Here is a 25,416-nt window from a genome sequence, read left to right on the forward strand (position 1 = left end):
AGTCAACTAAGCCACTGATGGGACCTGGGAGGAGTCCACTAGATGTTGTGGGCGTCGCCGAACTGTTGCTAAGGAGAGGAGAGAAAGAGGTGCTGGAGGATGTGTATGTCACTCGACACCTGCACACTGCGTTGCTGGGGAGACCTGCTATTAGTAAGATGGAGCTTGTGGCACGTCTTGACAGTATCACGATGGAGACGCTCAAGACAACCTACCCAAAGATATGCAGTGGTCTCGGCGAGATGAGACAGCCGTATGCAATCAGGCTGAAACCTGGGGCCCAACCATTCTCACTGAAGACACCCAGAAGGATTCCGTTGCCACTGATGGACAAAGTCAGGCAAGAGCTGTCCCGCATGGAAAGCCTTGGAGTGATCAGCCGAATCGAGGAGCCAACTGACTGGTGTGCCGGCATTGTGGTGGTTCCCAAGAAGACAGGTGCTGTTCGCATCTGTGTTGATCTCACGAACCTCAATGAGTCAGTGTGCCGGGAAAAGTACACCCTACCAACAGTGGAGGAAACACTGGGAATGCTGGCTGGAGCCAGAATATTCAGCAAGTTAGACGCGAACATGGGGTTTTGGCAAATACCTCTGACGGAAGATTCATCAAAGTACACCACCTTCATCACGCCCTTTGGCAGATATTACTTCAACCGTCTACCTTTCGGCATCGCCTCTGCCCCCGAACACTTCCAAAACAGAATGGTGACAGAGGTCACGGGAGGGCTGGAGGGTGTAGTCTGCCACATGGACGATGTGCTGGTGTGGGGCCGATCACAAGAGGAACATGATGCTCGTCTGCACGTCGTGCTGGGGAGGATTGAGAAGGCCGGAATCACCCTGAACATCGATAAGTGCAACCTGTCGAAAGAAGAGGTGACCTTTCTAGGCCATATAATCTCCACCAGTGGTATTAGCCCTGACCCGAGTAAGACAGAGGCTGTGAGGAGGATGGAGGAGCCGACGAATGTGAGTGAGCTGAGGAGCTTTCTCGGCATGGTAAACCAGCTGGGGAAGTTTATCCCACAGCTGGCGGAGAGAGATAAGCCGCTGTGGGACCTTCTGTCAAAGAAGAACTGCTGGTTGTGGGGCTTCGAGCAGGCCAGGGCCTTTCAAGATTTGAAGGATGCACTAATATCCCCACCAGTGTTGGCCATGTACGACTCCAACAGGGAGTGCAAAGTCTCAGCGGACGCGTCATCCTATGGCTTAGGGAGTGTGCTTCTCCAAAAATGGGATGGAGTGTGGAGACCTGTAGCCTATGTGTCGCGGTCTCTCACACAAACTGAGCAGAGATACGCGCAGGTTGAGAAGGAAGCCTTGGGCCTGACCTGGGCTTGCGAGAGGTTTCGCAACTTTCTCATCGGCAGACACTTCCAGCTAGAGACAGACCACAAGCCGCTCCTGAGTCTGCTGGGGTCTCAGCCGTTGGATGCTCTTCCTCCACGGATTCTGCGCTTCCGGATGCGCCTGATGCGCTATTCTTACTCCATTGCTCATGTGCCAGGGAAGTGCCTGTGGACTGCCGATACACTCTCACGTGCTCCTGTGAAGAGGAGAGAGACACCGGATGAGAAGGAGTTATTCGAGAGTACTAACATCTACGTGGACATGATAATGGAGAACCTGCCAGCGAGCACCGCCTACCTGGACGAGCTGAGAGAGCAGCTGAAGAGGGACAGTGTGTGCGCACGGGTGATGCAGCTGAGTGCAGAGGGATGGCCAGCACACAACAACAGTGAACCTGCTCTCAGGCTGTACTGGGCGGAACAGGCGCTATTCACAGTAGAGGATGGACTTTTGCTGAGGGGAAGCAGGCTCGTCATCCCTTCAACAATGAGAAATGAAGTGCTTGCCAGGCTGCATGAAGGCCACCAGGGGGTGGTAAAGTGCAGGGAGCGCGCAAGACAGTCTGTATGGTGGCCTGGGCTGAGCCAGCAGCTGAATGAATTAGTCCTCAACTGCCGAACATGTAGCAAAGAGAGACAGAACCAAAAGGAGCCGCTGATGCCATCTCAATACCCAGGGCGACCATGGCAGAAATTGGGAGCAGACCTGTTCATGCTGGAGAGCAAGACATACCTGCTGGTTGTGGATTACGCATCAAGATACGTGGAGATCGCTCTGCTGACCCCCACAAAATCAACAGATGTCATCCACCACCTCAAATCGATCTACGCACGGCACGGCATCCCAGAGGAACTGGTGACGGACAACGGGCCGCAGTTCTCTGGAATGGCCTTTGCGGCATTTGCGGCGTCCTACGGATTTCGTCATGTCACAAGCAGCCCGAAATATCCTCAAAGTAATGGGGAAGCAGAACGGGCTGTCAAGACAATAAAAGGTCTCCTGAAGAAGGCAGCTGACCCATACCGCGCTCTGCTGGCGTACAGAGCCACCCCGCTGCATAACGGGTACAGTCCGGCTCAACTTCTGATGGGAAGGAGACTCCGCACGACGGTGCCTACACTTCCTGCTCTACTGGCCCCTGCTCTTCCCGACAGTGCGGCGGTGGTCCTGAAGGAAGAGGTAAAGAGGAGGAGAGACGCACAAAGCTACAATCGGCGTCATCGTGCAAGATGTCTCGACAGACTCACTCCTGGAAAGGAAGTGTGGGTCACCGATCAAAATGCAACTGGAGTCGTGGTCAGCAGTCACCCTACTCCACGGTCGTACGTCGTGGATGGACCTCATGGGACGGTACGGAGAAACCGGCGCCATCTCATCCCCATGGAGCCCTCACCGGCGCAGAGTGGTGGTGGTGCTGCGGAGCAACCTCTGGGATGTGTCCCAAAGCAGGGTTCTACAGAAACAATGGACCAGAATGTCCCAGAACCACCAGCTACTCCCAGAACCAGGTCTGGGAGAGTTGTGGTGAAACCCACTAGGTTGGACTTGTGAAAAAAAAATAGAAAGAAAGAGATGTGTTTATGCTCTTGTTTTGTGTTATATAGATATATACTATAGGGTTGTTAGTATAATTGTTTATTTGATCAGGTTCAGATCAGACCTTTTAGTTATAGAGGCAGAATAATCCTCTAAGGTCTGATGAATCAATGGCAGTCTACCCATTGATTCTAGAAAGAGAGATGTGGTGTTATTGTTATTGTTACAGGCCACCGTAGTGACGTCAGGTTGGGTTGGCTAGGTTACGGGCGGGAGAACGGGAGAGGAGATGGGAGAGCGAGGGAACGAGACGTAATAAAGACACTACATTGGAATACAGAAGGACTCACGTGTATGTGTAAAAGAATAACACGACAGTTTGAAGGTATTGCAGACATGTTTTTGGATTGCTTTAAAATATTCGTTATTGGGCATAGTTGTATTACTCTTGACTTGTCATTGTTTTAATTTAAAACCTGTTTAATTGAAACGCTTCGTGTTGCCTTTGTGGATGAAGTGTGCTGCATGAATGACCTAGTTTGTCGTGCTGTTTGTCCTACCTAATTAGACGTCCTTGTATAAATGGCTTGATCTCCTCGTAGACTTATACAATAATGGACGAAATTTAGCCACAATGCAAGGGTCACAGCATGGCGGCAATCAGCTCTGATCATTGACAGTCCTTGTGCTCCTCGCCTGTGCAAAGGGTTGGCCTTAAACGCGACATGAGAACCGTGTGGACTCAGCTCCCCAACTGCAGCTCCCGGTTACCAAAATGCTTCTCTTGTGTTTTCTCCTGGCGAATAAAGGGCTAAAAATCAAAGTTGGAGTGGAGCAGAAGTCCTAAAGCGAATGTGACAAGGAGTAACCTATTTGCCGTTCGAAATAAAGCGGTTTGGGTAGCGGCGGCCTCGTCTGTTTAGTTGCGACTGTGTGAAAACATTGCCGTTGATCTCTCGGATGGAGCTGTGCAAACTGGGTTTCCACTGGCATTTGACTCCTAAAGTGTCTAAAAGTGCAAGCGATTATGGACACAAACCGTTGCCCAGTGAGACAAGTTGTTTGGCGAGGGACTAAAAAGATTTAGGGTACACAGATGTGGTGCCGGAGTTTTTAAACAGGGTCTCTTTTGGGGTGCGTAAAGCACAGTGTTGAAACTGGGTCTGAGCCCTGGTCCCTATAAAAGTGGTGTCTGTCCGTGTGTGTATGCTACCTTTCTCAGAGGGTGACTCTCATTTGGATTCCCTGCAGAATGACTCCCTCTGGTCTTTTTAGACTAGGCTACTACTACTACTACTACAGTCTACATCCCTCGTCTGGCGCAATGTCGTCGTTTGGTTGGTATGGCTATGCAGTAAAGTGACCTGAGGCGCACCGGCTTCGTCTTACCTGGGTTGGTTTAGGAGGAGTCTCTGAGCACACCTATGTCGTAGTTCCCTTTGAGGAGCGATGAGTTGGACTCATTGTACATGGGTTGAGGGTTAGGGTTAGCCCGACTTCTGATTTCGATTGCTGCCTGGAGACCGTGCATTGTTGTTGAGGCAGTGACCTGCACGCTAGCTCCCTAGGGTTTCGTCATTTAGATTGTACCACAGCTTGTTCTCATGCAATAACCTCCTTTCTTAGTAGCCTACAAATCAAACCAAATGAAATCGCCTAAAAGCACATTGGTTGCAGAGGGCAGAAAGGTGAAACATAGCCCAACAATCACAACACACTCTTTTTCTTTTTACTTAATTTGATGACCTGACTATATACATCTCTTCATCGTGTAATTGAATGTGCCATGAGAATTACACAAAGCTTAACAATTTGAAGAAGCCTAGCTTAGGCTTTAGGTAGGCTCCAACTGAAGATTTAGGCTACACCTTACACTTCACACGGAAAGTGCTTATTGATGAGTGATCAATTGATCAAAACTCCTTCTGTGCTGTTCTTTACTAAACTAGCCTACCTGACGTGAATATGCGTGGTCGAGGAAAAAGTAAATGAATTTGGCATAGTTTCTGAAAATAGTAAGCTTTTTATTTCTATAGCGCTCTTCATAGCACGGATGCACAGAATGCTTTACAGTAATACATTAAAAGGCAATACAACACGAGACAAAATTAAAACGACACAGAACAGAAAAAACAGAACATTGCGAGCAGCAAGGTGTTATAGATGCCTGCCTGAACATCTGTTTCTTAAGAAGTTTTTTGAACATGAGTTCAGTGGATGACTCTCTCAGGGCCTGGGGAAGAGTATTCCAGAGTCTTGGCGCCACCGCCTCAAATGCTGTGTCACCCTGGGCACTGTTCTCGGCATTCTCAAGAGACCGGGCCTCTGCCTGGCATTGTGAGCTACTAGGCTACTGTAGCTATATCCCCAAACAGTGGTGAGCACCATGGCCCTGGTCATATTCAAACCCCTCTCTCTGCCACTCTTTTCAAACACATGCACACACAGAAACATGCTAGTGTTGAATGTGTACTTTACATGCACACGCACGCACGTACGCACATACACACACGCACACACACACTCAGGTTGCCTGGTGAAAATTTCAGCCTTTGACCCATCCTATGCTATCCTTCCTCCAAGGGCTGCCAGGAGCAGTGGGCGTGTGCAGGGAACCAATCTGTCCAATTCTGTTCACCTTTTGAGAAAGCTGTCTTTTGATGTGTGTCGTGCTAGCTTGGTGACAGATGCTGCTGTAGCATCGTTGGATTAGAGCTACCGCTTGCTTACGCACACACAAAATATTCATTATTATTGTTACTATTATCATTAATAATAATAATAAATATCTGCGTTTCATTACTGTACTTGTACATCTCAGATTCATGAAGCAAGATTGTCCCTCCCACATTTTTTTTTTTGGGGGGGGGTTGACTAACGGCAGACGGAGGGGGGGTCCCGGCATGTGCAATTGATTTGGGTCACAGGTGAAACGAGGGAGTCGAGCTCAACGCAGATATTAGAGGGAGCCTTGCCTAAATATTTGCATACCCCTCCATATATAGTGGGTGAATACCAACGGCTTCTTACATTTGTTCCTGTGAAGCAACGAAGAATCGAGATGCCTGAACCTGCTGCGAAGTCCGCGCCCAAGAAGGGCTCTAAGAAAGCCGTCTCCAAGACCGCTGCCAAAGGCGGTAAGAAGCGCAGAAAGTCAAGGAAGGAGAGCTACGCCATCTACGTGTACAAAGTCCTGAAGCAGGTCCACCCCGACACTGGTATTTCCTCCAAGGCCATGGGGATCATGAATTCCTTTGTGAACGACATCTTCGAGCGCATTGCCGGAGAGTCCTCTCGCCTGGCGCACTACAACAAGCGTAGAACCATCACCTCCAGGGAGATCCAGACCGCCGTGCGCCTGCTGCTCCCCGGTGAGCTGGCCAAGCACGCCGTGTCCGAGGGCACTAAGGCAGTGACCAAGTACACCAGTTCAAAGTAAAGCGGCTGCTTTCCACGGCTCCAAACTACCCCAAAGGCTCTTTTAAGAGCCACCCACATTTTCTGTAAAATAATGCAATTCCATGGCGATTTAGATTGTTGGCTACTTTTCGTACATCTCGCAAACTGCAAATGCTGCAATTGGTCACCGAATGTGCCTTTTGTTGTCCAATCTGCGATTGTAGAATTTTCTATTTATTTTTTTTACAATGTATATGTACCTCATCTTTCCAGGGATCAATAGTTATCGAAGTAGCATATAGTCCCATCTATAGCTAGATTGATCTCTAATTTTTGCTATTGCACCCTTTTTCCAAACTCCCGCCTCTGGAAGACGGCGAGGCTGGATCTGCTTCAATAAATGGTACGATGTGGAGCTCATTGCCTCAAACTGAAGATCTAACCCTACCTTTCAGTTTTATGCAAGTTTAAACAATCGATTTGATGTACTGTGCACTGTCATCCTTGTAATTGCATACTTATTCATCTAGTGTCGTTTGTTCATGTATATATTTTAAACGTAGTATTCAAGTCAAATTCAGTGTAGCCCGACTAGAAGGAAACTGAAGATTTCAGTACATAGCCTATTTAAACAGCCTATTCAGCCTATTTAGACGACCTGTTTAAATAGGCTATGGACAGCATACTGAATATGGACAGCATACTGAATATTGCAAGGTAATTTTGATATGGATGGGCAACAAACCCAAGTCTGGGATTTTTTTTTCTGTTTTCCTACAATTAAACAATTTCAACAGTGTTGGCGAACAAGCCATTCATTCCGGTTAACCAGCTGGATTGTATGTAGTTATATGCGAGTGTACAACGCAATGCGTATTTCGGAGCTCCTCAGATGCAAGCTCACGATTAATAAAAACAACCTTAATGAGCGTTGACTATTGATACCCGAGTTTCACTCAACATGGACCCATCACTTTTAATTGTAGACGTGGGTGGCTCTTAAAAGAGCCGTTGGGTTGGTGGACTAAAGAAACGGTGAGACGATGCTTATCCGCCGAAGCCGTAAAGGGTACGTCCTTGGCGCTTCAGAGCGTAGACGACATCCATGGCGGTGACGGTCTTTCTCTTGGCGTGCTCGGTGTAGGTAACGGCATCACGGATGACGTTCTCCAGAAAGACCTTCAGCACACCACGGGTTTCTTCGTAGATCAGACCAGAAATACGCTTCACGCCGCCACGGCGAGCCAAACGACGGATTGCAGGCTTGGTAATGCCCTGGATGTTATCACGAAGAACCTTGCGATGGCGTTTCGCTCCTCCCTTTCCGAGTCCTTTGCCTCCTTTTCCGCGGCCAGACATTTTTTGACGGTTTTCTTCTGAATTGTTCTACACGAAACCTTCGAGTTGACTGTTCAATTCTCGAAACGTGGCCCGTCTATTATGTCGAAAATGCGGATGTGATTGAACACAGTGAGAGCTCTTTTCTGCTGGGCGGAGCCATAGAGGTATGATGAGACGGCATTGAAAATGGCTGCCTATTCATTTCAATGAAAGTTGCTCACCGGCGCATGAAGCCATTTGACTTAGGCTAGTGGCCAAAGCTCGGTATTGCAAGTCACGTGACGGCATGCGGCCCAAGACCTATTCCCCATGATTTGTGGATTATGATAAATAGGGCTAGAAAAGGAAAACAAAATGTTTGTATTCATGGCTGAAGATGGTCTGATACGACCGAAGCGGTCCTTTTTTTGTGTGTTGTCACATTAAATCACTTTTTATTTGTATCCTGAGTGCCTCCTCTCTTTTTTGTCAGTGTGCGGGCTTTTTCTTCTATTTTTCCTTGATCAGTGCATTTGGGCCCACGCACCTGACTTAGATTTGAATCAGCCTCATTTTAAGAGCGCCAACTTTTCCTTCAGTTTGAACAGTATGCAAGCCAGCAGGTTCTCTTTTTAACATTAGTTTCAATGTTTCACCTATGGGATGCGCATGCGCGACCCTACGACGGAAGCTTTTATACAGCGTCTGTCGTGATAGGTCAGACTGGCAGTGCATGACAGGAGGCCCCACCCTCCGAGGTTATATACCTGAGTCACAGCGCCAAACGTCATTTTTGGTTTCTTCCCTGTGAAGATTTGTGTGAACCTATGTTCTATTTCGTGGAGCTCCGCCCCACAGGGCTAGCTCCTATTGGCTAGCGAAACCCAGCTAGCTACATTGACTGAAGAAAAAAAAAAAACATACACACCTGTGTCCAACCAAGTCCGGTGCACCACTGTATAAGCGGGCTACGCCCGCACATCTGCTCCTTCGAATTTTTCAGCTCGCATTGATACTGAAAGAAGATAAGAATGTCTACTCAGCGGACCCAAGCGGAGCTGGCGGCGTCCCTAGATGACCCCCTGCCGGCGCCGATTGATCCGCCGGATCGTTTCTGTGTCTGCGGCTCCCGCTACAGCGACGTGGGACACCACCTCTGCTTCCGCTATCTGGGGCCGCAGCACGCCAGAGCGGGTCTGGCTCCGTCCCCCGCCTGCGAGATCTGCGCCCTCCTGGACCCCATGGAGAGGATGCTTCGGGCGCATTTCTTCGCTCCGCCGCCGCTGGAGACTGAAGGTCTGGTCCAGCTGGTCGGCGAGGACATCGGCGCGCCCCCGCAACAACCGGCGGCCCCGATTACCTCCCTCGCGCCTACGGATGATGAGGAAGAGATCTCCGAGGCAGACGAGGGTCAATCTGCGTCAGAAGCCACTACGGCTAGTGGCGCCTCCTTCCCGGGGCAGGGTTCCTTCGATCGCGACCTGCCCCGGCTGCTGGAGAGAGCCGCGCATCACCTCGGTATCTCCGTCCCGGAGGCTGCTGCGACTACGGGGCTCCCACTGTGGAGCTCCGTCTGCTACTGGCGTCCCTCTCAGCCTGCTCCTCGTCTCCTGCCGGCTATGCCTGACCTGGAGGCGTTCGTCGAGGCTGAATGGGAGCGGCCGTTGGCCATCAGAGGTCCGCTTCGCCAGTTCAGCAGAGCTACGAGGGTAACCGGCTGGACTGACGTAGCAGCTATCGGCTCTCCTCCTCTGGAACCCGACATTGCAGCGGTCCTGGTGCCTGGTTCCTCCGCCTGGGGCCTCCTGTCTGGGTGGAGTGATGGCCACGTCGGTGGTGCAGCAGCGCCACCTATGGCTCTCCCTGACTCGTCTGCGCGAGGAAAACAAGGGTGTCCTCCTCAACTCACCGGTCAGTAGGGAGGGGTTGTTTGGGGCGGCTGTGTCTAACATCCTGGAGCAGTGTCGCAGCCAGGAGCAGGACCGGCTCCTCCTCGCTCGCCACCTCGCTGCTCCGGGGGAGCGCAGTGTGCCGGCACGTCCGCGTGCTCCGGCTGATGCTGCCGCGACTGGGAGCAAGTGCCGGCGAACACACAAGGCTAAACAACCTGCCACGGGGTCCCGCCCCGCTACGGCCCATGGACCGGCTCACCCGGGCTCCTGGACTGCGCACGCGGCTCCTCCCCCGCGACATCCCCCTGCCTACCCCGCCCACGGTGCCGGGACCGGACCGACGTCTTCAAGCGCGCCCACCGCTCCGCCTTGGGTTTTTAACAGAGGGGATGTGTGCGCCCAGGCCAAGTGCTATGGCTGTATTGCCCTGTTCAGAGTTTTCTCGGGACCGACCGCTGGCGGGGTTTAGCGGCGAAAAAGATGCGCTAGACCCCCAGACGGCGTTCGTTCATTTGGGCCGAGCGTTCGAGCCTCTCCCTGTGTGTTCGACAGGTAGAGAGTTTTCACGCTCACCGGTCAGTGAGAATACTTCCATGTTTACTGCCTCGGCTAGCTATTTTCATGAGCAGCCGAGGCGTCGCTCCGTCAGTGTGTGTGATACCAACGCTCGGCCTTTAGCTAAAAGGAGCAGGCCTATGGTGTCTGATATCCACACTTCATCTCACAACGTGCACCAGTCGCCGCTGCTTTGTGTGATGTTGGCGCGAAATCAACGCGAAATCAACGCGTCTCCAACTCTCCTGGAGTTGGAGACGGTGCTACTGGCATTGCGCCACTTTGTACACCTGGTACAGGGACGCGATGTGCTGGTGCGGTCAGACAACCAGACCACAGAAGCTTACATCAACCGACAAGGGGGAGTCCGCTCGCCAGCGCTTCACCGTCTGGCGGTAACGCTGTGGCGATGGGCTCATGTCAATGTCCGGTCGCTGACAGCGCGGCACATTGCCGGCCGTCTGAACGTCGGGGCGGACCTGATGTCTCGGGGCGGGCCTCACCCGGACGAGTAGAGCCTACATCCTCAGATAGTGGCTCAGCTCTGGACCCGGTTCGGCAGAGCAGGGGTGGATCTCTTTGCTTCGAGAGAGAACGCGAAGTGTCCCCTCTGGTTCTCTCTGAAACAGCAGGACCAGCCTCCGCTGGGCGTGGATGCGTTCGCGCATGCCCCCTGGCCGGGGGCGCTGCTGTATGCTTTCCCGCCGATGGGGCTGATTTTACCATTGTTGGCCAGGGTGCGGTCAGAGGGTGCATCGGTAATACTGATAGCGCCGGACCGCCAGTGGGCGAGATGGTATGCAGAAGTGATGGCCATGACTACTGTAGAACCGTGGCACATCCCTCATTGGCCGAACGCTCTGTCCCAGGCGGAGGGCTCAATTTGCGCACCTCTGGTCTTGGGACGGCCGCTGGTGGCCTGGCTCTTGAACGGCGGAGATTGTCTGATAGGGGACTCTCTCCGGCCGTGATCTGTACAATTCAGAGCGCGCGCGCAGCTTCCACTGCCTTGGTTTACTCTGGCAAATGGGCTGCTTTTGCGCGTTGGTGTGAGGAAAGGGACTTCGCTCCCGAGTCATGCTCGGTCGAGGCGATTTTGGAATTCCTTCAGCACCTGATGGATCATGGTGGCGGTTTGGCAGCATCCACTATCAAGGTGTACGCGTGTGCTATTTCCGCATGCCATGAGGGGTTCGCCAAAACTACGGTTTTCGGGCATCCCCTTGTTAAACGCTTCCTGGCCGGCACGCGCCGTCTTCACCCTGTGCGTAAGGCTGCGGCGCCGCCTTGGGATTTGCTCTTGGTTCTGGATGCGCTATGTAAAGCGCCGTTCGAACCAATGGAGCGGATGTCTCTCAAGTGGCTACCGATTAAGACCACGCTGCTCCTTGCTCTGACGTCGGGCAAGCGGGTCAGTGATCTGAGGGCGTTGACAGTTTTTCTCATCACGGGTGATGGGAGCAAAGCTGTGTCGCGCACGGATCCATCTTTCGTTCCGAAGGTGGTCCGGGGCGCCTATAGAGCACAGGATTTGGAGCTGGGAGCCTTCTATCCTCCACCTCATGCGAACGAGGAAGAGGCCCGCCTGCATTTGTTGTGTCCTGTGCGTGCGTTGACGTGTTACGTCCAGCGCACGGCTGCGGTCCGCACCACCCCCCAGTTGTTGGTTTGCCACGGCCCAGGGAAGGTGGGTTCTCCGTTGTCGAAACAGCGTCTCTCCCATTGGATCTGTGAGGGCATCGCCCAGTCTTACGTGACTGCGGGTCGTCCTCTGCCTGGTACTGTTCGGGCACACTCCACAAGGGGTGTGGCCACGTCAGTTGCCCTGTTCAATGGTGTGTCAGTGGAGGACATCTGTGCGGCGGCGACTTGGTCGTCCCCGTCTCCTTTTGTCCGTTATTTCCTTTTATCCATGTCCTCTGTCTCTGTGGCGTCATCTGTGCTAAACACAGCCGCCGGTGCGAGCCAGCGTTAGACAGGATGTTTCATGTAGGTGTTCGGCTCGAGTCGCCGGGTCTTCTGTGAAAGAGTCAGAATGGACCACGGCAGGTCTCGCCGCTACTGGAGAACCGGTTTGAGCCGCGGGGTCTTTTCCTGCTAGGAAAGCAGACATGACTCACGCGGGTCTTACCGGTTCAGCTAAGGTAGGAGCAGGCCCGTCTAGTGACGTTCCGCTCCTGTTTATGAGTGAAGCTGGGACGGGCTTGTTACGGAGTAACCGCTTTGGTCCAGCTCTCGCCCCACGTACCTCTCCTTGCCCTCGGCTGTGATAGACTGAGTGTGGCAGGGTGGGGCCAGTGCTTGGGTCGGATCAACTGTTAGTATGGTCTCGCCTTGGAGCCCTGGCTTGTGTCCTGACTGGTTTTTCCCTTACTGGGGCCAGCAAGAGTGTATGGTGCGGTCGTGTAGCTCCGCTTATGCCAATAGGAGCTAGCCCTGTGGGGCAGAGCTCCACGAAATAGAACGATGGTTTCGTATTGTAACCCTAGTTCTATGAGTGGAGCGGAGCCCCACAGGGAACAGACTTGCTGACCCCTCAGTCTGCTCGCTGAAAATTTCGGTTAGGGGCAGATGTGCGGGCGTAGCCCGCTTATACAGTGGTGCACCGGACTTGGTTGGACACAGGTGCGTGTATGTTTTTTTTTTTTCTTCAGTCAATGTAGCTAGCTGGATTTCGCTAGTCAATAGGAGCTAGCCCTGTGGGGCTCCGCTCCACTCATAGAACTAGGGTTACAATACGAAACCATCGTTCGAGTTGGCAAATCTAAAGCCGCCTTCACACTATTACGGAAAAATTACCGCGGTACGGTTCTGAAAAGACCGGAAGTCATTCGTTTCCTATGAGAGTCCGCAGACCGCATGCGACAGGACTCCGAGGGATGCGGTGCGGACAAAATTCCGCTCCAGTGGACGTCCGTATGCGTTCAAAAAATTGAACTCATCCGGCAAATCCCAGTCCAGCAGTACGACCGGGAAATAGCGTTGCTATGGTTTTGGTAAATAATGGTGTGTGTAAACAATGATAGATCGCTTTCTTGTCACTTTACTTGAATAATTTAATGTTATAAACTATATCAAAAACAGAATTAACAAGCCCATGTGATCTAGTGGAGCACGTTGTCAACATAACAAATATAACGAATATAACCAGACAATCTAACCAGCATAGAGCCGGCTTCGGCTATGGCTAGTTAGCTAACGTTAGCTATAAGCTTCGTAGATTTGTCAAACTTAATAAATACGACACACACACCACCCAAAGCTGTCAAAATAGTTCAATATTGGTGTAACTAAGATAGCTGGGTAATAAAATATTTTTTTCCCACAGACACATTTTGCTACAAAGTCTGTAACCTTTTAATATAGTTTGGCAAATTTCTACCGCTTCGATGTTCGCCATGACTGTTGACAGATCACTGACTGCTCGGTGACGTCGACACTTGACGTATCGTCCGGTAGTTCTATTTCGCGGAGCTACGCCCCATAGGGGGGCTTCGCTCCTAGTGGTTTACCCCGTTGCCAAGGCAACGCAGACTGAATATGAATATTAAAAATTGAACGCATCTGACAGCCAATCAGGTACAGGTGCCTTACTCTCTAAACTGTATAAAAGAGAGCTAAACCCATCAAACTGCTCCCAAAATATTTCAGCGAGCTGAAATATTGACTGAGTGTGAAGATTTACCTCAAGTATAAACAAAGCGGTCAGCAACCTGGAAGCGGCGGGACTGGGAGACATTCAAGCCCCACCAAAAGCCCTTCTAAGGGCTCAGTGTTGCTGCCGGAAGCTCAACCCGAAGACGGACCGGCACGATTTGTGCTTCGTCTGCCTCGGGGCCCAGCATGCGAGGGATGGTCTGCTTGTGCCTCCCCCGTGCGCGCCGTGCTACCTCCTGCCGTTGGTAGATAGGCAGTATCGTGCTGCGTTTCTTGCTGAGGAAGTTCCTCTGACCCCCGTGGACTCACTCTCTATGGCCGCCTCCGGTTCGGAGTCCGGTTCTGAGGGAGAGGACGAGGAGGAGGAGGAGGAGGAGGAGGAGGAGGAGGGGAGAGGCGCTGTCGGCGATCGGTTCGGTCGTCCAGCCCCCTCCCAGGTGTCTGAACCCGAGGACTCTGACGGTTCGTTGGACCGCTCTGAGAGTCCCGGGGAAGGGCACAGGGTCTCTGTGACCGGAAGCTTTATGCCGTCCTTCCGCCGGGAGTTTCCCGGTATCCTGGAGAGGGCGGCGGCTTACGTCAGCATCCCCCTACCACCGGAGCCGGTCGAGGAGGAGCTGCCTGGATGGAGCCACTCCTACTTCGGTGACCGGCAGGCGAAGAAGGGGAAGAGGCTGCTCCCCGCGATGCCACGCATGGAGTCCTTCATCGAGGGATCGTGCGAACAGCCTGTCACAGCGAAGGCACCTGTGAAGTCCTTTCTCCACGCCACCCAAGTGGTCGGGCTGGAGGGGGATATTTCTCAGGGAACCCCGTCCCTCGAGCACTCGCTGGCGTCCCACCTGGTCCCGGGGGCGGTCTCATGGGCGTCCAGCAGGAAGGCGTAGCTACCTGGGGCCAAGGACAGGGCGACTGTGGCGTTCGCAGTGAAGATGTATGTGCTGAACGCTCAGTCTGCAGCAGCCATCTCCATCATCGCCATCCTGGGCACCTCCATCGCCAAGATGACGGAGGGATATGGTCCGCTGACCGCCGATCTGACGCGAGCGGCTCTCCAGCTCTGTCAGACGGCGGCAGCTTGCGCAGGACGGGGCATGGGTAACTCCGTCATGCAGAAGTGGCACCTGTGGCTCGGCTTGACCAGCATGAAGGAGGCGGATAAGCCGGTGCTACTCAATGCCCCGATCTGCCGCACTGGACTGTTCGAGTCCTCCGTGGGCCTGGCACTGGAGCGGTTTGGGAAGCTGGAGGACGACCATAAGCCGCTTTCCAAGCACCTCACTGTTCCTCACGCCAAGGCAGCGACGGCGCGCGCACCCACCCAGCGGCAGCACCAGCATTCGGCGTCTCATCGCTGTGACAGGAGGGAGAGAGCGAGAGCGGCCAGGGCGGAGGCAGCATCTACCTCCCGTCCGGCGCACCCATCTCCACAGCCCCCTGCTCAGCGCACTCAGAACGGCGCCCAGTCCGGCGCTGTTCGCCGTGCTGGCCCATCTGGCGCCGCTCCATGGCACAAGAAGCGGCGCACGCAATGACAATTAACGGAGATGGACTGTTCTCCCTCTGTCCCCTCCGTCCCAGTTAGGGACGACGAGAGCGTCTGCAGGGACGAGTTAAATAAAGATTATTTTTGCACTACGTCGGTGGTCATGAGTCTTTGTTTGATGATAAACAGTCTGCATCTCATGTTGTTACCTCAGCTGTTGACCGCTCTCTAACCTCGGGTGTAGCTAGCCTACATAGTAGTGCTTTAGCGTACTTTGATGGGCAGGGAGAGAAAGGTTGTACTATGAGCAGGGCGAGGTCCAGCAGTTCGGTGCTGTCTCGCCCTGAGTGCTTGGGGTGTACGGCAATGAAAGATCAGAGTGATGCTTCGGCAGCATCGTCTGGGATCTTGCTCCATTCGGAGCCGGTGTCTCATGAGCGGGGCTCTGCGGGGATTACCGCGAGGACAACGAGTTTCTCTGGTCAGCGCCGCAATAGTCCGGGAGCCATGGGGTTGAACCTTGTTTTGTCAGGTGCAATTTTTTTCTTTGCTGTTTCTTGTAGCTTGGGGGTACCTCTTCAAAATACAAGAGGGTGCTCGGTGATATTCCGTGAGCATTTTGAGATATTCATTCCCTTCATGCCCGAAAATGTTTACGAAGCACACCAACATAGCGCTCTAGTCAGCTGCACTCTCTAGTGAAGTGCTCAAAATTATTTCACCACTATCTCCCATGAAAAAGATACCACTTAAACCACTCAAGTATCAAAATGTTCAGCTCTTTAAGGACATTCCGAGACTTATTTCAGATTTTTAATACCTTTTATACTTTTTAAAATATTCTGCTTTTTCCAAAAAATTTGGGAATGGAAATCAATGGGGGAATTTTGAAACCTTCTTCAGCCTTCAACTCCTTCATACTTTGAGATACAGAAACCATTAAAGTATCTAAATATTTAGCTCTTTAAGGTCATTATGGGGTACATTTTTAATATTTTTCATACTTTTCAAAATATTCAGCTTTTTTCAACAACAAACAATACAATGGACAATGGGCGGAAATTGAAATCTTCTTTGAAGGGGAACGCCGCTGTCATAGCAAGTTTAGTAAACTGCTGTCACTCCTACAGTTTTAAGAGCTCATACACTATACAAAACTGTGCTGATTCGTACAATGGAAGTATCTAAGCTGTGTGACTTTTTTCGAGGTATGACGATTTGTTCGACAACCATGCTCCCCATTCAAACGAATGGCGCTCCACTGTAACTTTCGAGCTGCTAATTTTTAATTCATACCCCTTTTCTAACTTGTCGCCATGCCTACAGTTTTTAAGCTACACAGACATGTAATACATAAAAATGTTCAGCAAGTTCCCAGGATTCCTACGGTGTCAATATCTAAGCTGCAGCATTTATACTTTTTCCAGAGAGAGCTGTCTGAAGCCGGCACGCCTTTACACTGAAGGGAATGAAGGGATGCTCAGTGTCAGTTGGGATTTGAATTTGGGGACACAAGCAGGCTCTCTTAAAGATACAGGCACCCATTTATGACTACTGTGGTAGCATTTATATTCCTTCCTACATTCCTTCCTTCCTACCTTCCTTATATTCAAAGAATATTCAGTATGACAGTCTTATTCAGGCTGTAAACTCATATTAATACCTTTTGTTCTTTTTCAGCTATTTAATTCATTAAAACCGCATGAGTTATAATGAGTGTCTAATCTATTAGTATAGTACTAGCAGTAGTAACTTGAGCATGTGCCCTTGTGTCCCTACAAACACCTCCACAGCTAGTGCTTCTCACCTCAACTTCCATACCAATACCTCCATAGCTACTGCTCAACCCCGGCGGGGCTAGAGACACGCGCTCTTCACTTAGGGGTGCATGGGGATGGCCTGGCGGTCACTGATATATTAATGCGCCTCCCATTTGATCCAATGCATTGTAGTTATTGTTGTTGCTTGGCAACCCTTTTGTTAGGGGAATTATTTTGCTTGGCGGAATTGAGGTAATGATGCTTCGTTTTGAATAAAGGTTAATATTTTACATTGCTGTGTTTATTTTACACTAATAGCTGTAACAACCGTTGTATAAAAGCAACAAACCACTCGAGGCGTGTGTTATAGTGATTGCCTAACAACGCCCCATAGCTGTTATAAAATCACTAACACACGGCCTCGAGTGGTTTAATTAACGCACACATAGTCGTTGATGACCAACGTTGATTATCCGTTACATATAGAACGGTAAAGCGGCTTTGCCCTTAGTATATCGTGAATATACAACGGCTCGCAATCAGATTGCGAGGTCGGAACTACCCGTTGTATGCGAGCCAGACACCACTGGGTGGCGTCAAGTAGTATACTACAATTATCCATCATATGTGTTTTAGTGTAGTACGTAGCCTACTAAATAGTATGAGTCGCAGTATATATTACATAGTATGTAGTGTTGACTTTCGGACACAGCCCTAGTTTTTGGACATTGAAATACCAAAATGTGATTCACAACTGCAGCCAATAGAGGTAGGCAAATTGCTTCGTCTCATGTAGAATGGTAAAACATTGGCTTCATTATTAGACAATGAGGTGGCTCTTAAAAGAGCCTTTGTGGGTATTGAAATGATAAAGCAACTCAGACCAATTTAGGCGCGCTCTCCGCGAATTCGGCGGGCCAGCTGGATGTCCTTGGGCATGATGGTCACTCTCTTGGCGTGGATGGCGCACAGGTTGGTGTCCTCGAAGAGGCCGACCAGGTATGCCTCGCTGGCCTCCTGCAGGGCCATCACAGCAGAGCTCTGGAAGCGCAAGTCGGTCTTGAAGTCCTGAGCGATTTCCCTCACCAGGCGCTGGAAAGGCAATTTACGGATCAACAGCTCGGTTGACTTCTGGTAACGACGGATCTCTCTCAGGGCTACTGTGCCCGGCCTGTAACGATGGGGCTTCTTCACACCACCGGTGGCTGGTGCGCTCTTACGAGCTGCCTTGGTGGCGAGCTGCTTCCTCGGAGCTTTGCCACCGGTGGATTTACGGGCGGTTTGCTTGGTTCGGGCCATGACGCTTCTTTCCTTCTCTGCGAGTTGGGAGTTCTATCTCGAGAAACGGCTATGTACAAGTTTATATCGCCGCCCGCAGCCATGCGCTGATTGGACGGCCTCTCCGTGCGGCTTTATTGGCTGTCGCCTCCTTCTCCGGTGGCCATTGGACACGGAGCCTGGTGTCAAGCGCGCCTAAAATTCAAATGGTCCACCTCCCTCGCTCCACTTCCAACGGGCGTATTTGCTCCCTTTATCTTCAATCTACTCTAGTCAAATTATTTTGGGGGATTTCTACGAATCATTTTCAAAGTAATTTGAAGGACAACGTTGCAGTGGAGCCCTGGCTTTAGAGGCAAATTTGTCAATTTAACCCGTGACCCGCCACCACCAAGTTTCTCTTGTTTACACACGTTTTCTGAAAGCATCCCTTATTTTCACTAAATTCTGAACACAAATAATAATCAATAAATTAACACGAAATGTAAAATCCCTCAAATCTGCAAGATGAAACTGCCATCCAAACAAGGCAAATGTCTTCTCAAAATTGTATTTTGTGTTCATAAGATATTTCTGAGAACCAATTGAACACCAATATGGTGAGTGGGAAACACTAGAATCCCCCCCCCGCCCAAATACTGTAGCCTATAGCCTACATCACAGTAAACAACGGTGTGTAAAATGACTTAATATAAAAAGAACTGCTGGGTGAAGAATGACCCCATTAACTTGGAAGGCATGCTGCACACAGGTGAAGTGAAACGGTAGCTAAAGTTCATTGTTAGAGGATCGTACAAGTACACGCGCTTTTTAAAAGATTCAAGTGGGTGGCTCTTAAAAGAGCCTTTGGGGTTTTCGGGAGACTTAACAGTAACGACTTTACTTGGCTTTGACAGCCTTCTCGGTCTTCTTGGGGAGAAGCACTGCCTGGATGTTGGGCAGCACGCCGCCCTGGGCAATCGTCACGCCTCCGAGTAGCTTGTTGAGCTCCTCGTCGTTGCGGACAGCCAGCTGAAGATGACGGGGAATGATACGAGTCTTCTTATTGTCGCGGGCAGCGTTGCCGGCCAACTCCAGGATTTCAGCAGTCAAGTACTCGAGCACAGCGGCCAGGTAGACCGGTGCGCCAGCTCCCACACGCTGGGCATAGTTGCCCTTACGCAGAAGTCTGTGAACACGGCCCACGGGAAACTGAAGACCGGCGCGGGATGATCGGGTCTTCGCCTTTGCCCTAGCTTTTCCTCCTGTTTTGCCTCTTCCACTCATCTTGATTACGTCAGTAATTCACGGTTTACGACAGTATGATACTACGCTAATCGGAACACCGTTCTTTTATACCTTGCAGAAACGGGCGCCCATTGGCCACAGGGCCGTTGTCGTCTTATCCAATCGGAGCGGCACCCCCGAGGCTTGAAATTCCTGTGTTGTAGCATGTGCACAACAATCCACGCAAGAAAAAATGCGCAGATGGCAGCAGTAAAAAAGACAAGAAAAAAAGGCTAATCTGTAAAAATAGATTATTATTGATGATAATAATAAAAGGCAGTCAGGTAGCCTACTAGTTGGTTCAGCTCAGAAGTCAGTCAGAAATGGCATAATTATACAATGACCTATACAATGACCTCATCCCCTGCAGTCGATTTCAGCCTGACTTTTAGTGGGTGTCAGTACAAAAGAACGATAGTTACCTATTGTAACTCCAGTTCTATGAGTGGAGCGTAGCCCCATAGGGGGGCTTCGCTCCTAGCTGTTTACCCCGTTGCCAAGGCAACGCAGACTGAATATGAATATTAAAATTTAACGCATCTGACAGCCAATCAGGTACAGGTGGCTTACTCTCTAAACTGTATAAAAGAGAGCTAAACCCATCAAACTGCTCCCAAAATATAAATATTTCAGCGAGCTAGAATGAGGGTCAGCAGGGCCCGAAGCCCTATGGGGCTACGCTCCACTCATAGAACTGGAGTTACAATAGGTAACTATCGTTCTATTTCACGGAGCTTCGCCCCATAGGGAGGTTTCGCTCCTTGTGGTTTAGGCGGAGCGAGCGATGCCCTATGTACCCCTGCTGAACCTGACATCCCGACGGGACATCAAACCCGGCATGGCTGAGGCCAAGGCGCCACAGTAACACAAGCATTATAACCTTACAATGCCATGATACACAGGCCCCGACCCACCCGCCACTATCAGTGCACTGAAGGGCGGGGTAAGAGATGCGCTGAGAAGGAGACTAGGTAGGGCGGCAGTTACGCATGGTAACTCTAGCCTACTATGTCCTTCACACAAGTCAATTACGACCACAACAATCTCACATATAACCCAAAGGGGATGTGGAGATAACAGCCGTATCCACCTGCTAGGAAAAACCTGAGGGCAGGTTACCTGATGGAACTGAACACTGAGGCCAGTAGCACCCAATCAGTCCATCACTGCATGTCCCGCCGCGCACCCCTGACAGCTGTGCTCAGCACAGATGTTGCCAGCGAGTCAGACGGGACATCCAAAAGATCGTAGCGGATAAAAGGCGACGGCGTCGACCAAGATGCCGCCGCACATATATCCTCCACACTAACTCCACTGAAAAGGGCCACCGACGTAGCCACTCCTGTAGTGACCCTCCCAGGCAGAGGGCAGCCCGCTGCCTTATAGGCTGTGGTGATGCCCTCACACAGCCAGCGGGAAAGGCGCTGCTTGGATAGAGGCGACCCCACCTTGCCAGCGCCGTAGCAAACCAGCAACTGAGGCGTGGACCTCACCGCCGCTGTGGCCTCGACATACCGCGCCAACGCACGGACGGGGCACAGACGGTGTAGGCGAGCATCCTCCCCGTCCTCATGCGGTGGAGGATAAAACGCCCGTAACTCCAAAGCCTGTGATCTGTAAGAGCTCTTAACCACCTTCGGCAAAAAGGATGGGTTAGGATGTAACACTGCCTTGCTGAAATCACCGGTGATGGTGAGACAGCCTGACTGCGTCGACAGAGCACACAGATCACTGACACGCTTACCCGAGACCAAAGCGAGGAGTAGCGCCGTTTTCACCGACAGCCACTTGTGTGACACCTGTTCCAAAGGCTCGAATGGCGGTCTCACAGAGCGCATTCAGCACCAAGGACAGGTCCCACTGCGGCGCCGTGGCTCTGACCGTAGGCCTAAGCCTCCTGGCGCCCAACAAAAAACGACTCACCAAGGGATGCGTGAAAACTGTAGTCTTGGCGAAACCCTCATGACAAGCAGAAATGGCTGACGCTGTGCCACTTAACCCCAACTCAAAACATTGTACGTCGCTTTAGACTTAGAGAATGCATGCATGTCTATGGGCGTTTCTCAAAATACCGTTTTACTAATTATTTGAATTTGTAATTTCAATAATGTATAACCCAACAAAGTACGTATCATGTTGGAGCGAGTCGGGACGGAATTTAGCCACAATGCAAAGGGTCACAGCATGGCGGCGATCAGCTCTGATCATCGACTGCGCAGTCCTGATCCTTACGAACGCGCCCACGGCCTGCGCTGGTCCGCCGCTCTCTCACTACTCCTCTCATTTCAGGCGCCAAAAAGACAATGTTGAATAAACTACGCGTCGATCTGATCCCCGTGCACGCCAGTTGACCATGAACATGCATCAGATAATGATTTTTACCCTAGTTGAAATTCAGCCTCCCATTACCAGTGCTGTGGAAGTGTATTATAATAAAACACCAGCGTGTACAGCACGTTTTCAGTACCATTAGATTAAGTGCTTTATATCGGAATTATTACTGTTGGATGTGCGCCCGCGTGAATCCGGTGGCCATACATGGAGATGCGCTTTTATGGATGGGTGGGTGGCTCTTAAAAGAGCCTTTGTAATAGTAAAGAGTACAGAAAAAAGACGTTTACTTCTTCTTGGGGGCTGCCTTCTTCGCCTTGGCAGCCTTGGGCTTGGCAGCTTTGGGCTTGACGGCCTTCTTGGGGCTCTTGGCAGGGGCTTTTTTGGGTGTCGCGGGCTTCTTGGCCTTTTTGGGGCTCTTTGCCACCTTCTTAGCTGCCGCTGCGGGCTTCTTGGCTTTCTTGGGAGACTTCTTGGCAGCTGCAGGCTTCTTAGCCACGACCTTTTGGGGCTTCTTGGCTGCAGCGGGCTTCTTGGCGGCTACCTTCTTGACCTTCGGGGCGGCGGGCTTCTTAGCTGGCTTCTTTACCTTCGCCTCGGCTGCTTTGTTGATCTTGAAAGAACCGGAGGCGCCAGTTCCTTTGGTCTGTACCAAAGTGCCCTTGGTGACGAGGCTCTTGACGGCGATCTTGACGCGGGAGTTGTTCTTCTCCACGTCGTAGCCGCCGGCAGCCAGTGCCTTCTTGACCGCTGCCAGGGAGACACCGCTCCTCTCCTTGGAGGCGGAAACAGCCGTGACGATAAGCTCGGCGACGCTGGGTCCCACTTTCTTGGGCTTGGCTGCTGCCTTCTTCTTGGGTGCCTTGGCCGGAGCGGCGGCTGCGGGAGCTGGGGCGACTTCTGCCATGTCTATCTTGAGTTTGCTCTGCGGCATCACACACGTACTGTATGTCGGTCCTGCTGACTGTGAGTCCTCGACGCTGCGAGGGGTTGGCCTTAAACGCGCCATGAGAACCGTGTGGACTCAGCTCCACCACCGAGGAGCTCTCGGTTACCAAAATGATGTTCCTCTTGTGTTTTCTCCTGGTGTATAAAGGGCTAAAAATCAAAGTTGGAGTGGAGCACAAGTCCGAAAGCGAATGTGACAGCGAGCAGCCTATTTGTCGTTCGAAATAAAGTTGTTTGGGTAGCGGCGGCCTCGTCTGTTTATTCGCTACCGGGTAAAAACACCGCCGTTCATCTCTCGGATGGAGCCGTGCGCACTAGCTTTCCAGTGGCATTTGACTCCTAAAATGTCTAAAAGTGCATGCGATTATGGACAGAAATCGTTGCCCAGTGAGACAAGTTGTCTGGCAAGGGGCTAAAATGATTTAGGGTACACAGAAGCGGTGCCTATGTTTTTAAACGGGGTCTCTTTTGGGGTGCGTAAAGCACAGCGTTGAAACTGGGGCTGAGACCTGGTCCCTATCAAGCTGATGTCTGCCCGTGTGTGTAGGCTACCTTTCGCCCTCCCTGGGTGATTCACATTTGGATTCCCTGCAGAATGACTTCGCCTGGTCTTTTTGGACTGTCTGTCGCCTATTACATCCCTCGTCTGGGGCAATGTCCTCGTTTGGTTGGTAGCCTATGCAGTGAAGTGACCTGAGGCGCACCGGCTGCGTTACATAGGATTGCAAAAAGTGACAAGCAACCATCACAACACACCCGCGTCGTTTTCTTTTTACTGAATTTGATGACCTTGCAATAAAAATGTCTGAATCGCATCTTGAGTGGCTAGGCTATTGTGCCATGAGAATTATAGAGAACGCAGGAGCCCAGTCGCCTAGCCGATCCTATCGCAGCCCATGTAGTGAAGATAGGCCTATAGCCTACATGGAAGGAAATGTAGGCGCTTATTGTTGAGTGATATGAGCAATTAGCTCTTTCTGGGCTGTGTGATTTGGGATTCTGAACGAGCCTACCTGATGTGAATAGGCGTGGTCGAGGCAGAATGAAATAAATTTGGCTTAATTTCTAAAAATGTTTATCTCAAGCAAGATTGTGTTCTTGAGCACAGTATTTACGCCTACAGGGAATAACAAGATAAGTGACTGAGCGGGAACTGCTAAGAATCAATCTCCTATAGCCTACCATGTTAGACTATTGCTAACAACATGAGTAGAAACTCGAGAATCCAGAGGCGATCAACAGAAGGTGTTTGCTTCAACAAGAGCATACAGTCTCATACAGAGAATACAGTCTCAGTGAGTGTCCTGCAGGAGAGATGCCCTTCGCACATAGGCCTAACAGTTGTATAATATATCTGTTTCTATCAGTTGTCACAGGCTGCTTCTATCAGTTGTCACAGGTGGCTTTTCAGATTGATGGTTCATCTTATTATAAGTTAGGGCAGTGCCTTCTGTCCAATACTGTTGATTCAGCTGTCTGGTGCCGATTTACACCTTATTGGGGCCACTTTCTGTGGGCCACGGTCATCCCTCCCTGTCCACTCTTCAAAGACTGTTCATTACAAACTTTAGTTTTAATATCCTTTGTTCAAGTCCTAATGTATATGCCTGTCATATGGTCCCTCAATTCCTAGTCCTTACGCACTAGGCTACCTTAGCACCCTAGTCTGGTGACCTTAGTCTGCCCTGCCGCTACTCTGTGACAGCCAAGGCCCAGCTTCTGATTTGTACACACAGAGCCTACTCTGCCAGTGTTGAATCATCCATCATTGAGATACACAGAGTACATATAGTTTATTTCTAAGGCATGTGAAGACTACTTAAACCTTCTAAATTCACCACTGTAGCCTATAGGCAGCTGCAAATAAATCGTTACACTCAGTCAAGCAGATACAGCTATCTACGATGCAATAGTGAATGATGTCTACTGTGGAATAGTTTTATTTTCTAGGCTATGCAGCCAATTTTGAGATTTATGACTGTGAACAAGTCATTAAAAGAATATGGGGAACACGCCTGTCAGAACAACTGGCTGCTGATATCAGTGAGGAGTGATAGCGGTGAGAGCGACAGTGTGCAGTGGAGCTCTTATGGAAATACCCCAAAATGCCCAATGCCAACATGGTGCCCTGGGCTCAATGCTGACAGGACTTTTAGTGGGGTGGAATTTAAGAGGAAAAAAGGGAGGCAAAAAACAACCTGGCGAAGAACTGAGAGCTCGGAACTAAAAATGGCTACCTAACTTGGGACAAGGCACAACATGCTGCACAGGACAGGGCCAGATGGAAGCAGAGAGTCACAGCCTTATGTTCCTCAACCAACCAAGAGGATTAAAAGTAAGTTGAGTAAGGAATAACAATCCAACTGCAGACCGTGTCCTTTTGTTAGTGTAACCATATCTAGGCTACCTAGCAACCTGCTTTGGTGTCCTTGTGGACATATCAAGGTTTGTCGTTTGCTAGATTTTGAGAAAGCTGTCCTGTGATGTGTCATGCTAGGTTCAACACTGACCTGAGAATCAACTAGGCTAAGGGCTTAAAAATTCACAAAACTCATCTCCAATGATGTATTTCAACTCAACAATGTATTTTAAATTCAACGGAGTCATTATTAATCATTTACTTTATTTTCTGCAAA

At 50.7% G+C, this 25,416-nt stretch overlaps 5 protein-coding genes across 5 annotated transcripts; 1 reads left to right on the forward strand and 4 right to left on the reverse strand.

The window, feature by feature from the left end:
- Positions 1 to 5,949: 5,949 nt before the first annotated feature.
- LOC311321874 (histone H2B-like) lies at positions 5,950 to 6,327 on the forward strand (the record flags this gene model as incomplete). Its single annotated transcript, XM_084453889.1, has 1 exon — positions 5,950 to 6,327. One exon carries the CDS (start codon positions 5,950 to 5,952, stop codon positions 6,325 to 6,327), a length of 378 nt encoding a protein of 125 aa, XP_084310015.1.
- A 1,007-nt stretch (positions 6,328 to 7,334) lies between these two features.
- On the reverse strand, positions 7,335 to 7,646 carry LOC311321904 (histone H4; the record flags this gene model as incomplete). Its single annotated transcript, XM_084453918.1, has 1 exon — positions 7,335 to 7,646. One exon carries the CDS (start codon positions 7,644 to 7,646, stop codon positions 7,335 to 7,337), a length of 312 nt encoding a protein of 103 aa, XP_084310044.1.
- Positions 7,647 to 17,845: 10,199 nt separating this feature from the next.
- On the reverse strand, positions 17,846 to 18,256 carry LOC311321823 (histone H3.2; the record flags this gene model as incomplete). The annotated part of the gene is made up of 1 exon (XM_084453838.1): positions 17,846 to 18,256. One exon carries the CDS (start codon positions 18,254 to 18,256, stop codon positions 17,846 to 17,848), a length of 411 nt encoding a protein of 136 aa, XP_084309964.1.
- An 858-nt stretch (positions 18,257 to 19,114) lies between these two features.
- On the reverse strand, positions 19,115 to 19,501 carry LOC311321845 (histone H2A-like; the record flags this gene model as incomplete). Its single annotated transcript, XM_084453860.1, has 1 exon — positions 19,115 to 19,501. One exon carries the CDS (start codon positions 19,499 to 19,501, stop codon positions 19,115 to 19,117), a length of 387 nt encoding a protein of 128 aa, XP_084309986.1.
- Positions 19,502 to 22,118: 2,617 nt separating this feature from the next.
- LOC311321797 (histone H1-like) lies at positions 22,119 to 22,739 on the reverse strand (the record flags this gene model as incomplete). The annotated part of the gene is made up of 1 exon (XM_084453813.1): positions 22,119 to 22,739. The coding sequence occupies one exon, from the start codon at positions 22,737 to 22,739 to the stop codon at positions 22,119 to 22,121; it is 621 nt and encodes a 206-aa protein (XP_084309939.1).
- Positions 22,740 to 25,416: the final 2,677 nt, after the last annotated feature.

This window comes from Borostomias antarcticus, assembly GCF_949987555.1.
Source record: "Borostomias antarcticus genome assembly, chromosome: 19".
Taxonomy (NCBI): Eukaryota; Metazoa; Chordata; class Actinopteri; order Stomiiformes; family Stomiidae; genus Borostomias; species Borostomias antarcticus.